Below are 18,520 nucleotides of genomic sequence, written 5' to 3' on the forward strand. Positions count from 1 at the left end.
CCTGTGTTATCAACACTGTTTCCAGCACAAATCCAAACCACAGCCCCATAGCAGCTGCTGTGAAGAAAATTAACTATCCCAGCCAAAACCCGCACGCCCACTCTCATTTCGGTGATACTCTGAACCTGAGCAATTCCTCTGAACCAAAGGTACTTTTGCTGTTTTCCTGACAAACACTTACTTAATAGCTTTAGAGACTGTAGAGTTTACTGTGATTGATTATGTTTTCTTTTCTTTCCAGAGAGTGCAGCACAGCACAGAAATTCTTCAAGATCTGACCCACAGAAATATTTCAGATTTTCTGGTGAAAACATATCCCACTTTGATAAAAGGGAGGTAGGGGTGAATCTCTCTTTGTTTTTCACATGCGATATTTTGTACCTGGCCATGAAATTCTCATTTAATAACAACATAGCACCTGATGTGGTGTAGACTTGAGCATCATGTCCGTATTCGTGATGTAAGAACAGGAGATGCTCGTTTTAGGGGAGTTTAATTGTTTTAATTATACCTATTTGTATAATTGGGTACTCCTTTATAGGCAGAGCTAAGTTTCAGTGTTGATGGAATGCCATGTTAATGGTAACTGTGTCAGTGGTGAGAAAACTTGTGCCTCTGCGCAGCATGGTGAACTGCCTTGCAGAGATACTAGTTTGTGTCCCTGAAGAACCGTTTTCACACCAGCATGACCATCTGCCTGAGTTAATCACCACTTGCTTCCCAGAAGTGCTAAAGGACAATGTTACATAGATACATCTATCCTACTGATAGCTCCTCAGCTTGCGTGAGTGTCGTGCATGGTAATTAGCTGTGCAGTGTCCATGGCCTATTATTTCTGATTCAGGCCTTGCTACCTTTTCAATTCCCAGCAGAGTTCTTGAAATTCCCATTATATTAGCTATGTGCTGGCTGCCTTTGACTGTCATAATTGCTTTAGATACATCTTTTCAAATCAATTCATTATGGACTTAGGATAGAGCCAGTATGTGTCACTTTAGAAATCTTGCTTATCTCTGTATGAGGTGGAAATGAATCATGTCAGAAAACAAAACAAAAAACCAAAAACCCACTGCAGGGAATATCAAAAGTCCTGGCAACCCCACAACTCAAAGTAATCAGCAGCAATTAAAAATGAAAGCAAATAAAACAAAAACAAATAAACAAAAAAAAAAGCTGTCTAGAGGAAACTGGAGATCTGTAAAGCATAGGAATTCACCTTTAATTTCCATTTAAGCCTAACAATACCATTGACTTTGGTTCAGTGCGTTAAGAGACAGGATTCTCTTTCTGTTTCAGCTTGAAGAGCAAATACTGGGTCAATGAGCAAAGGTAAGAAACCAATTCACAGATTATGGTGGTAAATAAAGGAACAATGAATTTCTGTTTAACTATGGAGCCTCACAATGTTTCTCTGAATGGACAAGGGGAATTGTGGCAGATAATATAGAACAAAGAGATGGCTTCAGTGGGAAATAGGTTGGGGGTCAGCAAGGGTTTTATAAAGACAAGGGGTTATATTTGTTTGGACTACTCCCACAAGGATGAAGGCCAGAGGCACACAATGGAACTATCAGTTTTATTATCTACAAGAGTCAGACTAATGGGAGCTGAGTGATGGAAAGTTACAATACAATATTGCACTACATTGCAATAGTGCTCTGATGTAGCTCTTTCAAAGTGCAGCAGAAAAATATGAACCCTCCAAAAAAAGGACCTGGGTAAGATGAAACCTAGACACCAGCTTATCAAATACAGAAGTAACAACCGCAACTCCTCATCCCCGCTCTGAACATGTGCAGTAGTTATAAAACAGATTCCACTAGTGCTTCACGCTTACATAGAGGCATCAGCTAACCCCAGTGTGATGTCCACACTGCAGATACTAAGCTTAGAAAGATGACTGATTAGCCTGAAGAACATACTCATTTAGTTTTTCAGCAGCAGCAGGAACTCACTTCAAAGGTAGCAGCTGGATGACTGGCTTCCTTCACGGAACATCTGCTTGTTCCTGTGCAAACATTACTTGCTATGGGATTAGACTTTGGTTCATCTCATGCAATAGTATTTATCATTATGGAGTATTGGCTGGCACCAGCATTGGTGAATACCTGCTCCTCTCAGGGCAACTGAAATTTTAACCGCGGTCCATGCTGTCCTCAGTCCTCCATGCTGTCCAAACAGTTATATGTCAATTATCTTGATTTAAAGATTTTGCACTGTAGAAATAACTGTTTTCTCCAAATCTTATATCTAAATAATAATTTTCTCAGGATCCTGGCATGAACCCCTCAGAAACTGATAGAACTTCTATTATTTGTAAGACCTATAAAGACCTAATACAACTTGTTAGAAAAAGAGTGGAGATCATTATACATGAATTATATGATGTATAGAAATCAACCTTACATTAAGTGGATTTTTAGTATTTCCATCAATGTACAGAGTTTTGGGTCTGTGATACAAGTGACTGACGATACTGTTCTCTTTGTAGATATGGAGGAATTTCTATAGGAGGAAGGCTCCCAGTCCTTCATGTTTCTGGAGATCAAGTTGTCAATTTTTTAAGTGATCTTGGCCGAATGATGAATGTGACAGGAGTAAGCAAGATTTTTATGGGTTTTTTGTCCCTTTACTAAAGAATTTGTTACAAAGCTGAAAATCTGCAGCACCGAATTTCACCCAGACAGCTGACCTTTAGCTTTTTCTTTTTTATTTTAGGGACAAGCTTCACTGGCTGCTGCCAAAGAAATTTCCAATTTCCTTAAATACATGGAAACTGAAGATAATATTAAGGTATTTGCTGGAAGTAGTCTGCTAACTCAGTCTTTCTTGACATAGACTTCACATTGTGAGAATATTGCTAGTGGCATTCTCAGATGCAAGAAGAGCTGAAATACTATACTTATTATAAGTAATATGGGATACAGTGTTAATGCAAAGTTATTTCGAATGTGATTTTTTTTAACCATGTTCTTAATACTTTTTGCTGTCCTAAATACTTCCGAGTAGGGCACGTTCTGCTAAATTTTAAAATGTGCTTCTATAAAATCCTTTGACAGTGGTTGTCCAACCCTTTTAAAAGCATAGTATGTGAGCTCCTCCTGCTGGACTGTGCCTAGGAGCTATGAATTCCTGGTGCTGGATTCTTCCCTGCTGACAATGCCCACCAAAGTAGATGAAAGGCAGCCAAGTTTTCTCCTGCAGCTCAGGGTTATTAGCGAAGGCTTCTTAAATGAATCTGTGCTTTCTGACTCTTTTAGGTGTGGTTTAACAATAAAGGCTGGCATGCTATGGTTAGTTTCCTTAATGTAGCCAATAATGCAATCCTTAGAGCTAACTTGCGGACTGGCCAAGCCCCTGAGGAATATGGGATCACTGCTGTAAACCATCCTCTGAACCTCACTAAGGAGCAACTCTCTGAAGTCACTGTGTAAGTCTGCCTGTGCTCTGCTGCTGGTTTTTACCCCTCCCTCTCCTGGCAGCTTACCACCTCCAGCATACTCACACTCTGAGGAGAAATAGTTCAATTGACAGAATGTGGAGGCCTTTCCCTGAAGTTTTATTCTAATCAAGAATTAGATATACAATCTATTCTTTTCTGTCTCATTGTATTCCTATAAGAGTTCATTCCCATCCCATGTAGGAGCTATGACCATTGGTTACACATGATTACATGTTTCTGTTGATTCCCAAGCACGAAGATTCCGAAGTCTTTGTTCATGCTCCAAAACCAGTAGATCTACTTGTGAAATAACAGAGAGATCATAATCAAAAAAGGAATCAGAAATTGTCCTTAATTGACTACAGGTAGGCAACAGCTTCCGTCTTGGTGCCAAGGACAGCACAGAGGTAGATCTTCAATGGCATTCCAGAATCTACAAGCCATAATTTCTGGAAAAAGACACCCCTAAGAAGACAGGACTTTCCACTCATGTCTCCTATTCAGTTCAGAAGTCAGTGAAACTGAAAACTTCTGCCTTAGCACAGAGGGAAGATCTGTGCTTCATCTCACTGTCTGCAACTTGCCTCCTTGAGTCCCTCTTTTCCCAGCTCCCAGAGCACTTTGACTATTGTGCCTTCATGTCTAGTTTGAGACACACCATACAGGAAAGGCTGTCAAACTGAGATATATATAGGAGTTGAACTGTTCCAGAGAATGAAGGCAAGTAAAAAATCAGGGAATGGTGCCACTAATATCCATATTTGTTAGCTGCAGTCCCCAACACATCTTGGGAAAATACACTAGCACATTTTGAAATTGGAAAAGTCTTCTACTTACAAAATAACCTTGCTCCTTCTAGATCTTAAAATTCCCTCCAGATTCCCCAAATGCTAATACAGTGTTGTGTTGCGTCCATTCCCTTGCTCACAGTCCCTTCTTGTGTTCTATTTTAGGCTGACCACTTCAGTGGATGCTGTTGTGGCCATCTGTGTGATTTTTGCCATGTCCTTTATACCAGCTAGTTTTGTTTTATACCTGATTCAAGAACGTGTAACAAAAGCCAAGCATCTACAGTTTGTCAGTGGTGTGAGCCCTACAATCTACTGGTTAACTAACTTCATGTGGGACATAGTGAGTAACTGCTGATCTGATTTCATAGCCTGCAATTATTCCTGGGTTTGCATGAACTGGGGACTGATCTGTGAATTGAGCGAGGGTGATTCTGAGCGTTGCAAAGCATTCATTTCTTTAAGGATTTGACCTCCTAACTAATTACAGATGTAGAAATCAAGTCAGGTGCACAGCTCATTATTCAACTAATGAAGCTGAAATTGTTGTAATCTTAGGGTTTCCAGTGCTTACAACTGAATGTATAATAAAGTACAACTTACCATAGCAGGGGAAAGCCCAGTTGCCTGACGGTAGTCACTTCTGCCCTCTAGAAGAACCATAACGTGTTTCAAGATATTCAAGAAATTTAGGTGGGAGATTCACAGGCTGCTGGAACCGTAGCAGGAGGTCAAGCAAAATACTGTAGGGTGTCTAAAATTACATAGATGTATTTGTTTAGGTCACTGAATCACATTCACTGTGTTGTTCTAAAAGGATTTAGACCACAGGCTCAGGCTTGCTTAGACAGGGCTCAGCTACCCTCCCAATACCCCTCAGGCCACTTTGTCACAAAGAGGCAAATTCTTTGCCTGGTTGAGGCACAGCAAGGGGATGGTTTTCTAGCCATGCATTCTCAAAAGAGAATAAGGCCAAGGGCTTATGCAATAAGAAAAGCATGAACATGGAATTGAAAAAATTAAAAAGAAAAAAAATTGAAATAATTGAAAAGCCCAAAACTCTTTCGGGCTTTGGAAGGTGCTCTTTCAGGAGAAGGTAAAGCAAAGCATTAATTTAGTAAATGAGGGAAAAGAAGCAGGTCTCTGAGTTCCTGTCCCCTGCTGGTCACTGCAGCCTCCCAGCAGCTTCCTTAACAGGAATTCTGCTTGGCCATGGCCCTTGACAGCATGATGCAAAGGTATTAATTGGTGTTAGCAGTTCTGTGAAACGCCACCTTCCATTCTGCATGGGGAGCTCTGTGCATTGCAGTAGACTAGCGCTACTAACACTGAACAGAGAAATTGAGGAGAGCAGTGGCCAAGCATATTCACTTTAGCCTCCTCCCAGGAATGTGGCTCAAGTAACTAGCTTTTTCCCCTCCTACACAGCCTTTGCATCACCAGAAACTGCACTTCCTTTGCATACCCACAGTCTCTTTCTGTGGGCAGCCTGCCAGCAGGACCATGAAATAATTGGCTCCCAAACCATAATCTAAGAAACAACAATGTATGTTGTATTTTTGATGAACAGTCTGATAAAAGATGTCTCGGAAAAATGTCAAGTGCTGCCAATGCTACCCATTGATCCAAAAGCTTGAGTGTGACTAGTCTAGCTCATAAATTCCGGTGTTCCTCAGTACAAAAGCCTTTTGGAATAATGTGTAGGATCTGGATATGTTTGCAGACCTTCTCAGGTCTTACACACTGATCTTCACCCTGTGATATGGCAGGTGAATTATGCACTGAGTGCTGGAATGGTTGTGGTTATATTCGCTGGATTCAACAAGAAAGCATACACTTCTCCGACTAATTTCCCTGTGCTTGTTGCCTTGCTGCTTCTGTATGGGTGAGTCTTCAAGGTTGTTCCTGCATGTGGGGCCCTGTATTTCACAAGGAAATGATTTCATGTTATTGAGCTTGGTACTTAGTGAAATCCAGCTTTAAAGAATAAAACTGAGTGGGTACAATACAGGTTAGAACTGGATTCTGTCCCTGCTCCAGGATATTTACACACTCTGTCTGGCCACATGCTGTAAAGGAGATTTTTTTTGTCACTGCCTTACACTTTTAAGCATTAAATGTGATTCTTACAGGAAAATATATTTGTTCGGTTTGCTGCTTTCTGTTATGTACATTGTGTAGGAATTTAGTGGTTGTTTATTTGCCTCACTAACAGCCAATACTAAAATACTTTCAGTATTTAACCCAAGGGCAAAGAGTACTGAGTCTTCAACACTGGTTTTTTTAACTTCAGATGAGCATTTGTGTTGGCAAAATAGCATTTTATAAGGCTGACTGAAATTCACTTTCTCTCATTTAATTAGTAATCATGTATTTTTATCTATAAAATCATATTCCTGATAGCCCTGTAGCTGATGTAACCTAGGCAAAATGATTGATCAGATCTATTTCTAGAGTTAAAGAAATAAATTAAACTTTTCACATGTTAAGCCTAAGAGGGAACAGTTCTTTTCTGGGCAGACTACCTTTAATTTTCTGAAGTTTTTGTGTTCTTTGCATGAAAATCCTGAGAAAATGGAAAGCATTATCATAATTTAATCTCTGTAAAATACCCAATGTTAAAAAATCCTATCAGAATGTTCATTTGTTTTAATTTTTCATTATACCTTTTTGAAGTGCAATAGTGGTATCTTTAATAAGTTGTCTGTGGCTCTATATATTTTTTAAAATACAGTAATTCATGGCTGTGTGGATGGACGTTTAAAATGCCTTTGCATATTTTAAAGCATCTACCAAGATGAAATTTTCAGAAAAAATAAAATCACATGGCAGTCACTTCAATAATAATTTCATAATTTGCTACTCAAAATAAAAAACAGAAAGGAAGGTAAATTCATAGAGTCATATATTAGCCCTTGTGTCCAGCTGCAGTCACAATGGGAAACTTAGGATGAGTCTTTCTGACCACGTGTGTATTGTCCTGTTAAGCAATTCAGGTTGTTGTTACTGAATTCTTCCTAGTCAGACTGATTGTTGCTAAGCATTGCAAGTTTATTCCAGAGGAATACTCCTCTTGTGCTGCTCCATGTGCATTTGCTATGTCCCAGAAATCATGGCACGGGAAGCTCCAAATCAGGAGTGAAAAAACAATGGTAGAGGAGTTAGAAAGGAATATAAAAATTTACAGAGTTTCTGATTTCTTTGGACAGTTCCAAAGGCTGAGGAGTATCTAGCAAAGCAGTACATCGTATTTGCTTTATCTAACATTTCTTTGTTTCTCCCTCCTGGTGTACAACCCAGTGAGATGTGCAAGGATAGCTGGTGTGATAGTAACTTTGCTAGCATTAAGTTTTCTCAATTTTAGCAGTTTCTTTTGCCCTGCATTTTAACAGCAAAAAAGACTAAGCAGAAAAAACTTTTTATCTAGTAACCAGGGAAAGAATATCGTAGCGGCACCTCTGGCTGGTTACACCATTTCATTACACTTGGGATGAGAAGAAAGCTCAACTTTGTGTTTTCATTAGGCCAACTGACATGAGAATACAGAGAAGCTGTTATCATAGTTTTTCTATCTTTTGCATGCAGATGGGCAGTAATTCCCATGATGTACCCTGCTGCTTCTTTCTTCAGCGTCCCTAGCACTGCTTATGTTGCATTGTCTTGCATTAATCTCTTTGTGGGGATCAACAGCAGTGCCATTACATTCATCCTGGAGTTATTTGAAAATAACCCGGTAAGTAACGTTTTTTAAAGAGCTGTGCAAAGGATGTCCAAGCATAACCATCTCTAACAGTAACTGTCTTTCTCTACCTTGCCATTTTTTCTGGCAGTGAGTGGGGAACTCTGCTGAGTAACTCCAGGGACAGGTGAGCAGAATAACCCAGAGAAGTGACTCAGGGCAATTGATATCTTGGGCTATACGCACAAGGAATGACATTGAGTGTTTTTCATCCCTATGAGCAAACTTCTGTACACTTTCACAGTTGGGGAGGAGGGGACGTGGCATTTTGTGCTTGCTTCTGCAGTTTGGGTTGTACAGGAAGAGGTAGATGGTAGAAAATCATAGAGTCACCACTAAGTAAGGAAAGACACTTACTCCTGCTAGTCATTGTGTTAGAGGAGACGTTCTGCTTATAGTAGCATTTTGAGAATTTCCCAGAAATTATTTAACACCACCAAGAAGGTGACAGAAAGTACAAGAATAGACAGAATACAGTGAGTGCCAAAATTAGTTCTTAGAAAGGCTAAGAGATCAGTTTATAAAACACTGTTGGCTTGTATGCACTACTACTGCTACCACCTCTACAGCTGCTGATACTTTGGCCACTGAGATTGACACCCTTTCTACATCTGACAGCAATTCAATTAGCTATCATTACTGACAGTCCATTTTCAAACACCATGTGCTGATCGAGCACTGTTGTTTGCTGGGAAGGAGAAACAGATCTTGTTTCAGCTCATGGTTTCAAGGGCCAGTATTACAATACTTTCTGTCCCTGGTGTTCCTGCATTCTCAGCCACGCTTCTTGATAGCGCAGGGTTCAATCTAGTGCCATTCAGTCTGTGCGGCAGCAGGCCAGTGTTATCATCTTTGAGAATACGTCTCTGTTGTAGACACTGTGTCTCCAGAGGGAAAATTGCCCTTCTCTGGATTCAGTGTTGATGCAGCTAGACTGCTACTGGCACTTACACTGTTTTGGGTATCTCAACATTGCACCAAAGTCTACTGTGTAGTTATGCCCAGACACTGGTACTTTCCAGTATTGTGGCAGTCCTGATTATGGAAATATTCCCCAGCTATTCCAGCCAGGGGAGGTTTAGATTGGATGTGAGGAAAAATTTCTTTACTGAAAGAGTGGTTAAACATTGGAACAGGCTGCCCAGGGAAGTGGTTGAGTCCCCATCCCTGGAGGTATTTGAAAGACGTGTAGATGTGGCGCTTAGGGACATGGTTTAGTGGGCATGGTGGTGTTGGGTTGACGGCTGGACTCGATGATCTTGGAGGTCTCTTCCAACCTTAATGATTCTATGATTCGATAAATAAAGATGTTACGACAGAAAAATACCACTCTTTCTTGTTGCTCACAGTTGCTGTTTATAATAGCTGACACCAGAATTACATGTTAACTCTGCTACATAGCGAAATACTTCATTACAAAGATTAATTTCTCTCCCCATTGAGAGTTTTTCACAAGCGCTTTGACTGGTGCAGTGTATGCCAGCATTCTGCTGTGCTGCATTCTAGGTTGCAGATGCTTTGGGTGTAACTTGATAAATACTCTGTTTTCTCTGTTGTAAGAACACGGAACATCCAGTTTCTCTGACATGACAAAGAACTTTTCACTCATGTTGCTATGTTTTCTTAAAGAAGTCTGGTTTCAACTGCTTATTATGTTGTTTCTGTTTCTTATAGTCTTTGCTGAAGTTTAATAAAACATTGAAAAATGTGCTGATTGTCTTCCCACATTTTTGCCTGGGCCGTGGACTCATTGACTTGGCCATGAACCAAGCTGTGACTGAAGTGTATGCCAGGTTTGGTAAGTAAGAGCCAATAAGCAACGAGTTATATCAGTGTCACATGTCCTGACCTTGGATGAGACGGTTGGAAGTATTATCTTGGAAAATTAGTGGCTGTTTCTGAAATTCTCCCCTTTCACATCATCAGGTGGATGAGGAGTATGAAAGTTTAACCTCTCTGAAGGAATCACAGCTTCTGATACAGCTGCCAGAACTCTACGGCCCAACAAGTAGTCTGTACTGGAAATGAACCCATTTGTTCAGTGCCAGTCTTTGGTGTCTTTTTATCATTTGTTTTGAAGTCCTTAGATCATTACAGTAGGACATATTATTTCATTTCATTTTAATAGTTCGGCAGCCCTCATGTTAATGCTTGAAGTGGCTGCTGTTCTTCAAATGCATCCTCTTGGGATATGGCTGTATTTGGTATCAGACAACTTCTTATTAAAAGAATGATCATATAGCAGAACTCATCTGTTTTTATTCAGAAAATGTATGTCTTTCACATAACCCATGCAAATTTCATGTTATAATATCCAAATCAGTGCATATTCAGAGAGCTTATATTCATTTTTGCTCCCATGCAGCAGCTGAACTTGGAGTGTATTTTCTTAGGAATCTTTATAAGACACCGGAAAATGCAGACCAGGCCTGATCATGATCAAATAAAGTACAGATTTTCATCCTAAACCATTATGATTATGCCTTCTGTTCTGAGGAGCAGTGTTTTGTTTCAGCAGTATTTCACCTTGCTTTCTGGTGCTCTTTCTCCAAAGGTGAGCAGCATGTTTCCAATCCTTTTCAGTGGGACTTTGTTGGAAAGAACCTGGTTGCCATGGCTGTTCAAGGGGTTGCATTCTTCATTCTGAATCTCCTTATGCAGCACGATTTGTTCTCCACAAGATGGTATGTCTGAAAGCTTGTATTAATGTTCCTTTATTAACAGGGTTAATGTCTTTGTTATTCTCTATGTCCCTCCTTTTTCTTTTCCTCTGAATTTTTCAGCTTTTTTTTTCTGTTAACTTACCTGATTTCATCCTAATTTGTTGATATCCTGGTTCAAGAAAGCATTTACAAATGTGCATTATCTTAACAGGATTAAAGAATATATTGTTAAAAGAAATTAGTTTTCCTGAATTAAGACTTCAATGTAAATTTTTTTTAGATTAAAACACTGTAATAGTGAGATTATAAAATGACTTGGAAAGTTTGTAGTGTCATAAACACTAACATGAGGTACTAGCCTGACATCCCAAGACAGGAATTCTAGTCCATTGCACAGGACAGTTGCAGCCTGGACACTATGCAAGTGTCCCCTCTCTGCTTTACAAATGTGCCTCTATCTCGATGACAGCAGCTACCTTCCAGGTGTGAGTGGGTCATTCACTCCTGTTCGAGTGAGTACTAATTGGTATAATTATGAAAATACTGTCTTACAGGGAGGCCTACTCAAAAGATCTGTAGAAGGACTGTCATCAGCTACTGAAGAGCAGCCAAATAGCAAAAGCTGTGGCTGAGGGGCAGGTTTATGTCATATCAGTGACTGACAAGGCATGCTCTTTTGAGCAAGCCATTTAATCCCTTTTTAGTATTTAGAGATTAACTTTCAAAGGTCAGGGATTCTCCCAACAGCAGGCATGCTCCACCCAATGTCCCATTGTGAAGTTTCACTCCCACTGCTTCCACCAGTCACATTTTTGGCAATTGATCAGCCATTGTTTCACGCTGTTATTCTGACTGCACCCAGGGCAACTTGTTGTTTCTGCAATCAGCCTTTTGGGTTTTTCCAGGTTTGCGGAGACTGCCATGTCACCTGTTATTGATGAAGATGAGGATGTTGCAGAAGAAAGAAAAAGAATTATGAATGGAGGGAACAAAACAGATATCTTAGTATTACGAGAACTAACCAAGGTAATATTTTGAGAAGAATGAAACAAATTAGTCTAGTGTAAATTTTTTCTTTCAGAATGTATTTCAGCTGTGGATTCAGATAGTATTGTTTTCAAAATCAACCTTGTGCCTTAGAAAATAACCAACATTTTAGAGGTCAAGGTTTGACATGTTATTTGGCCATTTCCTTTGATTAGAAATCAAACCACAGGGAAGTCCAGCAAGGACAGTGCAACCCTCCCTGCTTAGGGGTGGGGTTTTTTTACCTCACATCATCTGACATGACTTATCTATTGAGTGTCCATTTCTACTACTAGTCTTTTCTTCTACAATGCTGTTTTTTCCATAGGCAAGTTTCAATCTCAAGTTAACCATTTGATTGCTTTCACGTCGAGGGCTATTAGCAATAGTTATTGCTAATATTAGCAATGGCTATTAGCAATAGTTATTGCTAATTTATCTTCTTTCCAGACATTGAAGGCATCTGAGTTATGCTATCAGAGTGCATGCAAGCTTGAGCTACAGAAATACAAAGATTACACACATTGCTGGGATCTCATGAACAGAGAACTGGAGTATCATTCTTTAGACTATCTTGCTGTATTGTTCCACTTTGGTTTGATATCTCAGAGATATTTTGTCCCAGCAAAGCATCAGGTCTGTCTTCTAGTGCTAAAGACATGAAGTAAAAGTCTGCATACAGAAAAATTGGTATTTTTAGGGGTCATTACAAATTTATTTAATGTAACTAAATGTCTGACTTCGTAGAATGTAGAATCAATCTTTTTAATTTTTTTATTTAGTCCTGTCTTGGTTCTAAAGTTGCCTCATCCCAATAACATTAAACTAAAAATTCAGAAGACTTTCATTGCTGTAGATGTCTTGAAATAGGATTTTTCTTTTTTTTTTTTCCCTGTCAATTTAGATTTATGCAGGTAGGCACAAGCCTGCAGTGGACAGACTCTGTGTTGGCATCCGTCCCGGAGAGGTAGGTTGTTCAATAACACTAGATTACTTTCCATGGATCAGTTCAGAAGTCGTGCCCCTGCTGATTTGCAAGTTGGAAATACTAAAGAATGTGATAAATTTTGTAATTTAGTGCTTTGGTCTTTTGGGAGTGAATGGTGCTGGCAAAACAACAACGTTCAAAATGCTGACTGGAGATACTGATGTGACATCTGGAGATGCTGTAGTGGCTGGCAATAGGTAAGTATCTTAAAAAAAACCTGTGACGGTCCATTTACCAGGTTTAGAACTGCCCAGATCATAGTCCCAATGACCCAGCAGCTCTTTTCCAGTTTTATGGCACTGAGAGAGACCACAGCTAACACACGCTGGCACTTTATACTTTTAACACTCTGTTCTAAAATCTGTGAGTAAGTTACATTAACGCTAACAGTGGGACAAGGCAATCGGATCTAATGGTAAGAGCTCGCAAACATAAGATAACCAGTCCAACAGGGTACTTTGATCTGCTACTTTTCTAACATCTTTGTTTACACAGTGCTGGCATAATGTCATAAGTTAATACAGCGTGATCTGGTATTCACTTATGTTAGTTTAGTTCCAGGTTGTGTGTCTTCGTTTGTTAGGCGTAGTTCAGATTTGATTCTTTGTCCATGATGTGGTTTGAACAATAGCTGTTTTGTTGCCAGGACATGGTCCTGGGCAGCCTGCTCTGGGTGACCCTGCTTGAGCAGGGTGGGTGGACAAGATGACCTCCAGAGGCCCCTTCCAACCTCAACCATTCTGTGATTCTGTGCTTTTCCTACTATTACTACCAACGAAGTGTTAGCCTTGTGTCTTGCCTGTCTGTTCCCAGTGACCATGCTCTGAGATGAAATGGAGTGATTTTTTTTCTTCTAGAAATAAACACCATTTGCAAAAAAATATGATCTGAGTGGCTATTCAAAGAACAACTCGTTAAGTTAGCCTTTACTTAAACAGGAAAATGGGTGAGGGGAAATGGGCTTACACTCTTAACCAGAACTGAGCTGACTTAGATGAGAATATATTCCTTGCTGTTCTGTACAGACAGATATTTTAGTAGGATCTTGTATCAGGAAGAATTCATTCTCCTCTTATAAGGGTTGTTGCCCCAGAAAAGAAAGATTTTATTCAAAGTGTCCATCTCTGTCTTAAAGCTAGTATTACAGATATAAGATTCTTCTCTTTGTTTCTCCAGTGTATTGACCCACATTTCTAACGTCCGTCAAAACATGGGATACTGCCCTCAGTTTGATGCCATTGATGACCTGCTCACAGGACGAGAACACCTCTACTTATATGCACGCCTGCGGGGAGTTCCAGCAGAGGAAATCAAGAGGGTAAAGCATTCTTGCTTTTGACTTATACGTAGTTAGAGTGAATATTTGTGATGATTAACTGGGTTCGTAACATGCCAAGGGCCAGAATTTCCAAAGTGGGCTTGCCATTCTGTGTGTTGAAGTTCTGGGAGTGGTTCCTGTCATTTGGACAGTTAAGTACAAGACTGCACTATCAAATGGCATTAATGGTACTTGCAAAACTGTGGTGCCAACTGTGGAAGGCTAAAGATGCAATTGCTATGACTCAGAACTGCACCGGTTGCTGTTTTGTTCTTGTCTTTAAAGTTGTTTATGTGTAAGAAAGAAAACATGAAGAAGATTTAGCTGAAGATGTCCCTGCCCACGGCAGGGGGTTTGGACTAGATGACCTTTAGGAGGTCCCTTCCAACCCAAACTATTCTGTGATTCTATGATAAGATTCCAGAAGAAAATAATTTAAATTCTTGCACAGATAGGAAGTCTACAGCTGAGGCTGGTTTATGGCTTTCCCTCAAGTAGTTATCATCTCCCTCATCATCATAAATTTTTTGGACCCCCCTGCTCCAGTTCTAAAATGAATGTGCTAAAACCCAGGGGATTGCCATGTCTCTGCCAGAAGAGGGATGTATCAGCAATCCCGTCTGTTGTGCATTAGGTGCTGTGTGAAAAAGACTGTGTTTCTCATAGGTTGCTGAATGGGGCATCCAGAAGCTGGGACTTCCTATGTATGCAGACCACCTGGCTGGTACCTACAGTGGTGGCAACAAGCGCAAGCTCTCCACTGCCATTGCACTGATAGGCTGCCCACCACTCGTCTTGCTAGTAAGTGTCATGGTAACATAGCTCTGTGATAGTTCAATATAACATCTTATAAAACTACATGCTAAAGAAGTACAAGGATGTTTGACAGTCCTTGCAAGCTCCTTTCTGCCCTCAACTTACATCTACTTCAATGCAATTTTGAGTTCTTTAATTTCAGGGATAGACTGGGATGCATAAGTATGTTTTCAATGGACCCCAAGTGATTATGAAAGAAAGATCTTCAACAAAGAATGGTTTGAGATAAAATCTATAATCCAGACAAATCTGAATTTAAATCCACGTTTGGTTTCAGTCTGCGTTTTCTTGTCAGAGTATAACCACTCATGTAAAAGATGATCTTACAACATAGACCTTGCGGCTTTATCCAGCAGAACAGAGGAAGATAGCTACCCTTTTTCAGCCTTTAATATCTTTGGAATAAATTATACAAATTTAGACTAAACTATACAAATGCTGAAATGTAGTTCTCATCAAATAACATAAGTTATCACATAAGTGCATATCTCAAGGGAAATTCTAAATGCAATTACTACAAAAACTCTTCATTTAGGTTATACTGTACCACTTTAATTTGTAGGCTAAAAAGAAACATTTTAATAACATGGCTCCTTGCACCATTTACTATGCCTTTACATGTATTCTGCCAGGATGTTGACTGTTTACTAACAGTCAGATAAAATGTTTTCTCATAATTTCTTAAGACAAAATGTTGCATGAAAATTTTTTTCTCTAAGATTTTTAAAAATTTTTTGTTACTAACTGGGTTAACTGATTTATGCAGGACCAGATCCTTAGCTGGTGTAAATCAGGGTGACTTCACTAGCTTCTTGGGTTGAGAAATGTGTTCTTTATGTTTATGTAAGTTAGAAGGTTACCTGGGGAGAACTCACTCTCCTTTTACAAGAGTTGTTGCCCCAGAAAAGGAAGATTTTACTCAAAGTGTTCATCTCTGTCTTAAAGCTAGTATTACAGATATAAGATTCTCCTCTTTGTTTCTGCAGTATATTGATCAACATCTCCAATGTCCATCAAAACATGGGAGCCAAACTTGACACAATTTGATGTAGCTGCTACTGCATGAGCCTCTTTCCATTTATTTCTATTTTGGGTCCTACATGTTTTTATAATGGGGTATCACAAATGCTTACTTTTTTGATATCGAAGACCCTAGACTGGGGACTGCCTTTGTCATAATGGTGACTGCATTCCCTTCCCTGTAGCTGTGCCCTATGCAGACAGCATTATATTCTTACCTGCAGTTTCTTGTACTTGTTTCCTTACTGCTTTGTGCCAAGAAGTACATTAGTACCCATTCACTCACATGCTTCTCAAGGTGCACGTGCTTTCTCAAGGCACAGATTTCAGTAGAGAAGCAGCTATATGCTAAGGCCCAAACACACGGTGACTTGATTCTGCATAGATTTTCTTTTTCTTATCTGCTTCTCTGACTCCAATTGTCTTAACATATCCCTTACAGGATGAACCGACTACTGGAATGGACCCTCAGTCCCGGCGCCTCCTGTGGGACTCTATTGTCAGCATACTCAGAGATGGGCGAGCTGTGGTTCTAACCTCACACAGGTAAAAAGAGTTAGAAGTCAGAATCCCAGAGTAGCTGAAGTTCATCTGCTGGCTTTTATCTCAAATATCTCTTCTCTGTTTTGAAAGCATGGAAGAATGTGAAGCCCTCTGTACTCGTTCAGCCATCATGGTAAAAGGTACCTTCAGATGCCTGGGCACAATTCAGCAGCTAAAATACAAGTAAGTAGAATATTTTTATGGTGTTTTTTAATGTGAAAACTTAGTGTATGTGACATGTACTGTTCTTAATACAGCAATCCAATCTGAAGAGCTGTTGTTTAAACAGACCCATTTCTGGGTGCAACTCTGTGGTATCCTAGACAATTTGAGCAGACCTCATTTCAACTCTGTTATGCTACACGCCACTTCTGCAAGGCAAATACAGAGCTTCCTACAAAGCTAGATCTCACGTGTTATCTTTTAGATACTGTTAATGTTTTCATAGCTGCTGAAAATGAATTTTCTTCCTGAATAATGAAACCGTCTCTTCATCCAATTCCCAAATCCACATGTGCTTTCCAGGTTTGGAGATGGCTACATTGTCACTCTGAAAATCAAAGCTCCGAAGTCTGGGCTGCCTCCAGATCCTACTCCTGCTGAGCAATTCATACGCATGAACTTCCCAGGGAGTTTACAGAGAGAGAAACACTACAACATGCTGCAGTATCAGATTTGCTCCTCCTCTCTGGCTAAGATTTTTCAGTTAATAATCTCCAATAAGGAAAACTTGCATATTGAGGAATATTCTGTGTCTCAAACAACATTAGATCAGGTGAGTAAAAAATAAAGCATCCATGAGAAAGCCTGTGTGGCGAGAATTAGGTAGTGCAATGGGGACGTATTTAAACAACTGAAGGACCAAACTGTTCAGAGTAGAGAATTATCTTGCACCTCTTTCTGAGGCAAAATTCGCAGACCCCTCATCAAGGAGGGTGGATCAGATATGAAATCTGTAAGTAATTCCCTGTGTAAATAGGTGCCATTTAAAAGCTGGTAAGACAGTGCTTCCCAGATGCCAGAATTCACACAACCCATTCCTTCAGGAGCAGCAGTCTGAGCAAGGTCAGCTATTCAGAATGAGGTTTGTTGAGCCGGAAATAACATTTTATTTTAAATAAGAGATTTGGACTGTGTTGTGTCAGCAATACTGTGATATCTAGTTAAATGTTTATATGTCTCTATCATGCACTTTTATACAGGAGCAATTAGACACAGGAAACCTGGAAAGTCCAGTGGGACTGTTGGCAACACCCACTTGCTAGAGGGTATTAGCCCCATCTGCCTGCTTCCCTAAGTAGCTGAGGGTCTACATATGCAAAGCTCTCTTCGACAGGAATGCTAGAGACACATTCCTGGCTGCCTTACAGCTTCCTACTAAAATATTCTGTCTCCTTTTTCCCATCACAACCAAACTCACTTACGTTGTGCAAGCCATGCAAACCTTGCTGAACCCATCTCCTGCTTAAGAAAAAATGGGATTTTAGTTGCAAGTAAGTGCATCGAAAGGAAGGAAGTTGCAAGGAAGTTTATCAAAATAAAGAAGGAATTAATGATCCCTGCTGATACGCAGTGTCTCAGTTCAGTTCATGTCTATGGATTCCCCTTTCTGTCTCTTCCCTGCAGAGAGGCCAAGAGGATGCGAATGTACAGAGACATTCCACTAACTCATCTCAGTTGATGAGGTGGTGACATTTTCTGCTTTCCTCACACAGGTTTTTGTGAACTTTGCTAAACAGCAGATGGAGGATGAGGAAATTCCTTTGCATCCCCGTGCAGCTGGAGCCAGCCGAGAAGCAAAGGTGTCCCCTGCTTTGCATCAGCAGGCAGTCGCATAGACTATTCCTACAGTCACTAGCGCTTAGAGTGTGCACAGTGCAAAGATGTGCCATACCAGAGCAGTACAAGGGTAAAACAAAGGTTCCCACACTCAGTATTATACTGATTTTTTTGCACCTTTCTGAGCACTGTGCTCACAACAGCAACAGCCCTAGCAACAGCCAACATCTACTGCTCTACCAGGAACGCTACGTGCTGAAAGTGTCCAAGGAAAGGCAGGTCCTTGCTATAGAACAAAATCTTCCTCTAACATAAAGTTCATTATAAGATACAAGAAGAGAAGTCTCATTCCTCCTTGATGATATGTAAAGAGCATTAAAGACAGTTTCTCTATCTGG

General features: G+C 40.1%; 1 protein-coding gene across 1 annotated transcript in view; it reads left to right on the forward strand.

Moving 5' to 3' along the window:
- Nucleotides 1-18,191, forward strand: part of ABCA4 (ATP-binding cassette, sub-family A (ABC1), member 4) — a 76,135-nt gene extending 57,944 nt beyond the window's left edge. The window contains exons 30-48 of the mRNA XM_009333867.1: nt 242-336; nt 1,297-1,329; nt 2,492-2,597; nt 2,719-2,793; nt 3,261-3,430; nt 4,396-4,573; nt 6,000-6,115; nt 7,816-7,963; nt 9,644-9,767; nt 10,524-10,653; nt 11,538-11,658; nt 12,563-12,625; nt 12,737-12,843; nt 13,823-13,964; nt 14,631-14,765; nt 16,243-16,346; nt 16,434-16,526; nt 16,869-17,118; nt 18,059-18,191. Coding sequence (XP_009332142.1) covers nt 242-336; nt 1,297-1,329; nt 2,492-2,597; nt 2,719-2,793; nt 3,261-3,430; nt 4,396-4,573; nt 6,000-6,115; nt 7,816-7,963; nt 9,644-9,767; nt 10,524-10,653; nt 11,538-11,658; nt 12,563-12,625; nt 12,737-12,843; nt 13,823-13,964; nt 14,631-14,765; nt 16,243-16,346; nt 16,434-16,526; nt 16,869-17,118; nt 18,059-18,181 — 2,313 coding nt within the window. The 3' untranslated portion in view covers nt 18,182-18,191. The remainder of the gene's footprint in view (nt 1-241; nt 337-1,296; nt 1,330-2,491; nt 2,598-2,718; nt 2,794-3,260; nt 3,431-4,395; nt 4,574-5,999; nt 6,116-7,815; nt 7,964-9,643; nt 9,768-10,523; nt 10,654-11,537; nt 11,659-12,562; nt 12,626-12,736; nt 12,844-13,822; nt 13,965-14,630; nt 14,766-16,242; nt 16,347-16,433; nt 16,527-16,868; nt 17,119-18,058) is intronic.
- The last annotated feature ends 329 nt before the right edge of the window (nt 18,192-18,520 follow it).

The sequence above is a fragment of the Pygoscelis adeliae genome, unplaced genomic scaffold, assembly GCF_000699105.1.
Source record: "Pygoscelis adeliae isolate BGI_AS28 unplaced genomic scaffold, ASM69910v1 Scaffold10, whole genome shotgun sequence".
NCBI classification, from domain to species: domain Eukaryota; kingdom Metazoa; phylum Chordata; class Aves; order Sphenisciformes; family Spheniscidae; genus Pygoscelis; species Pygoscelis adeliae.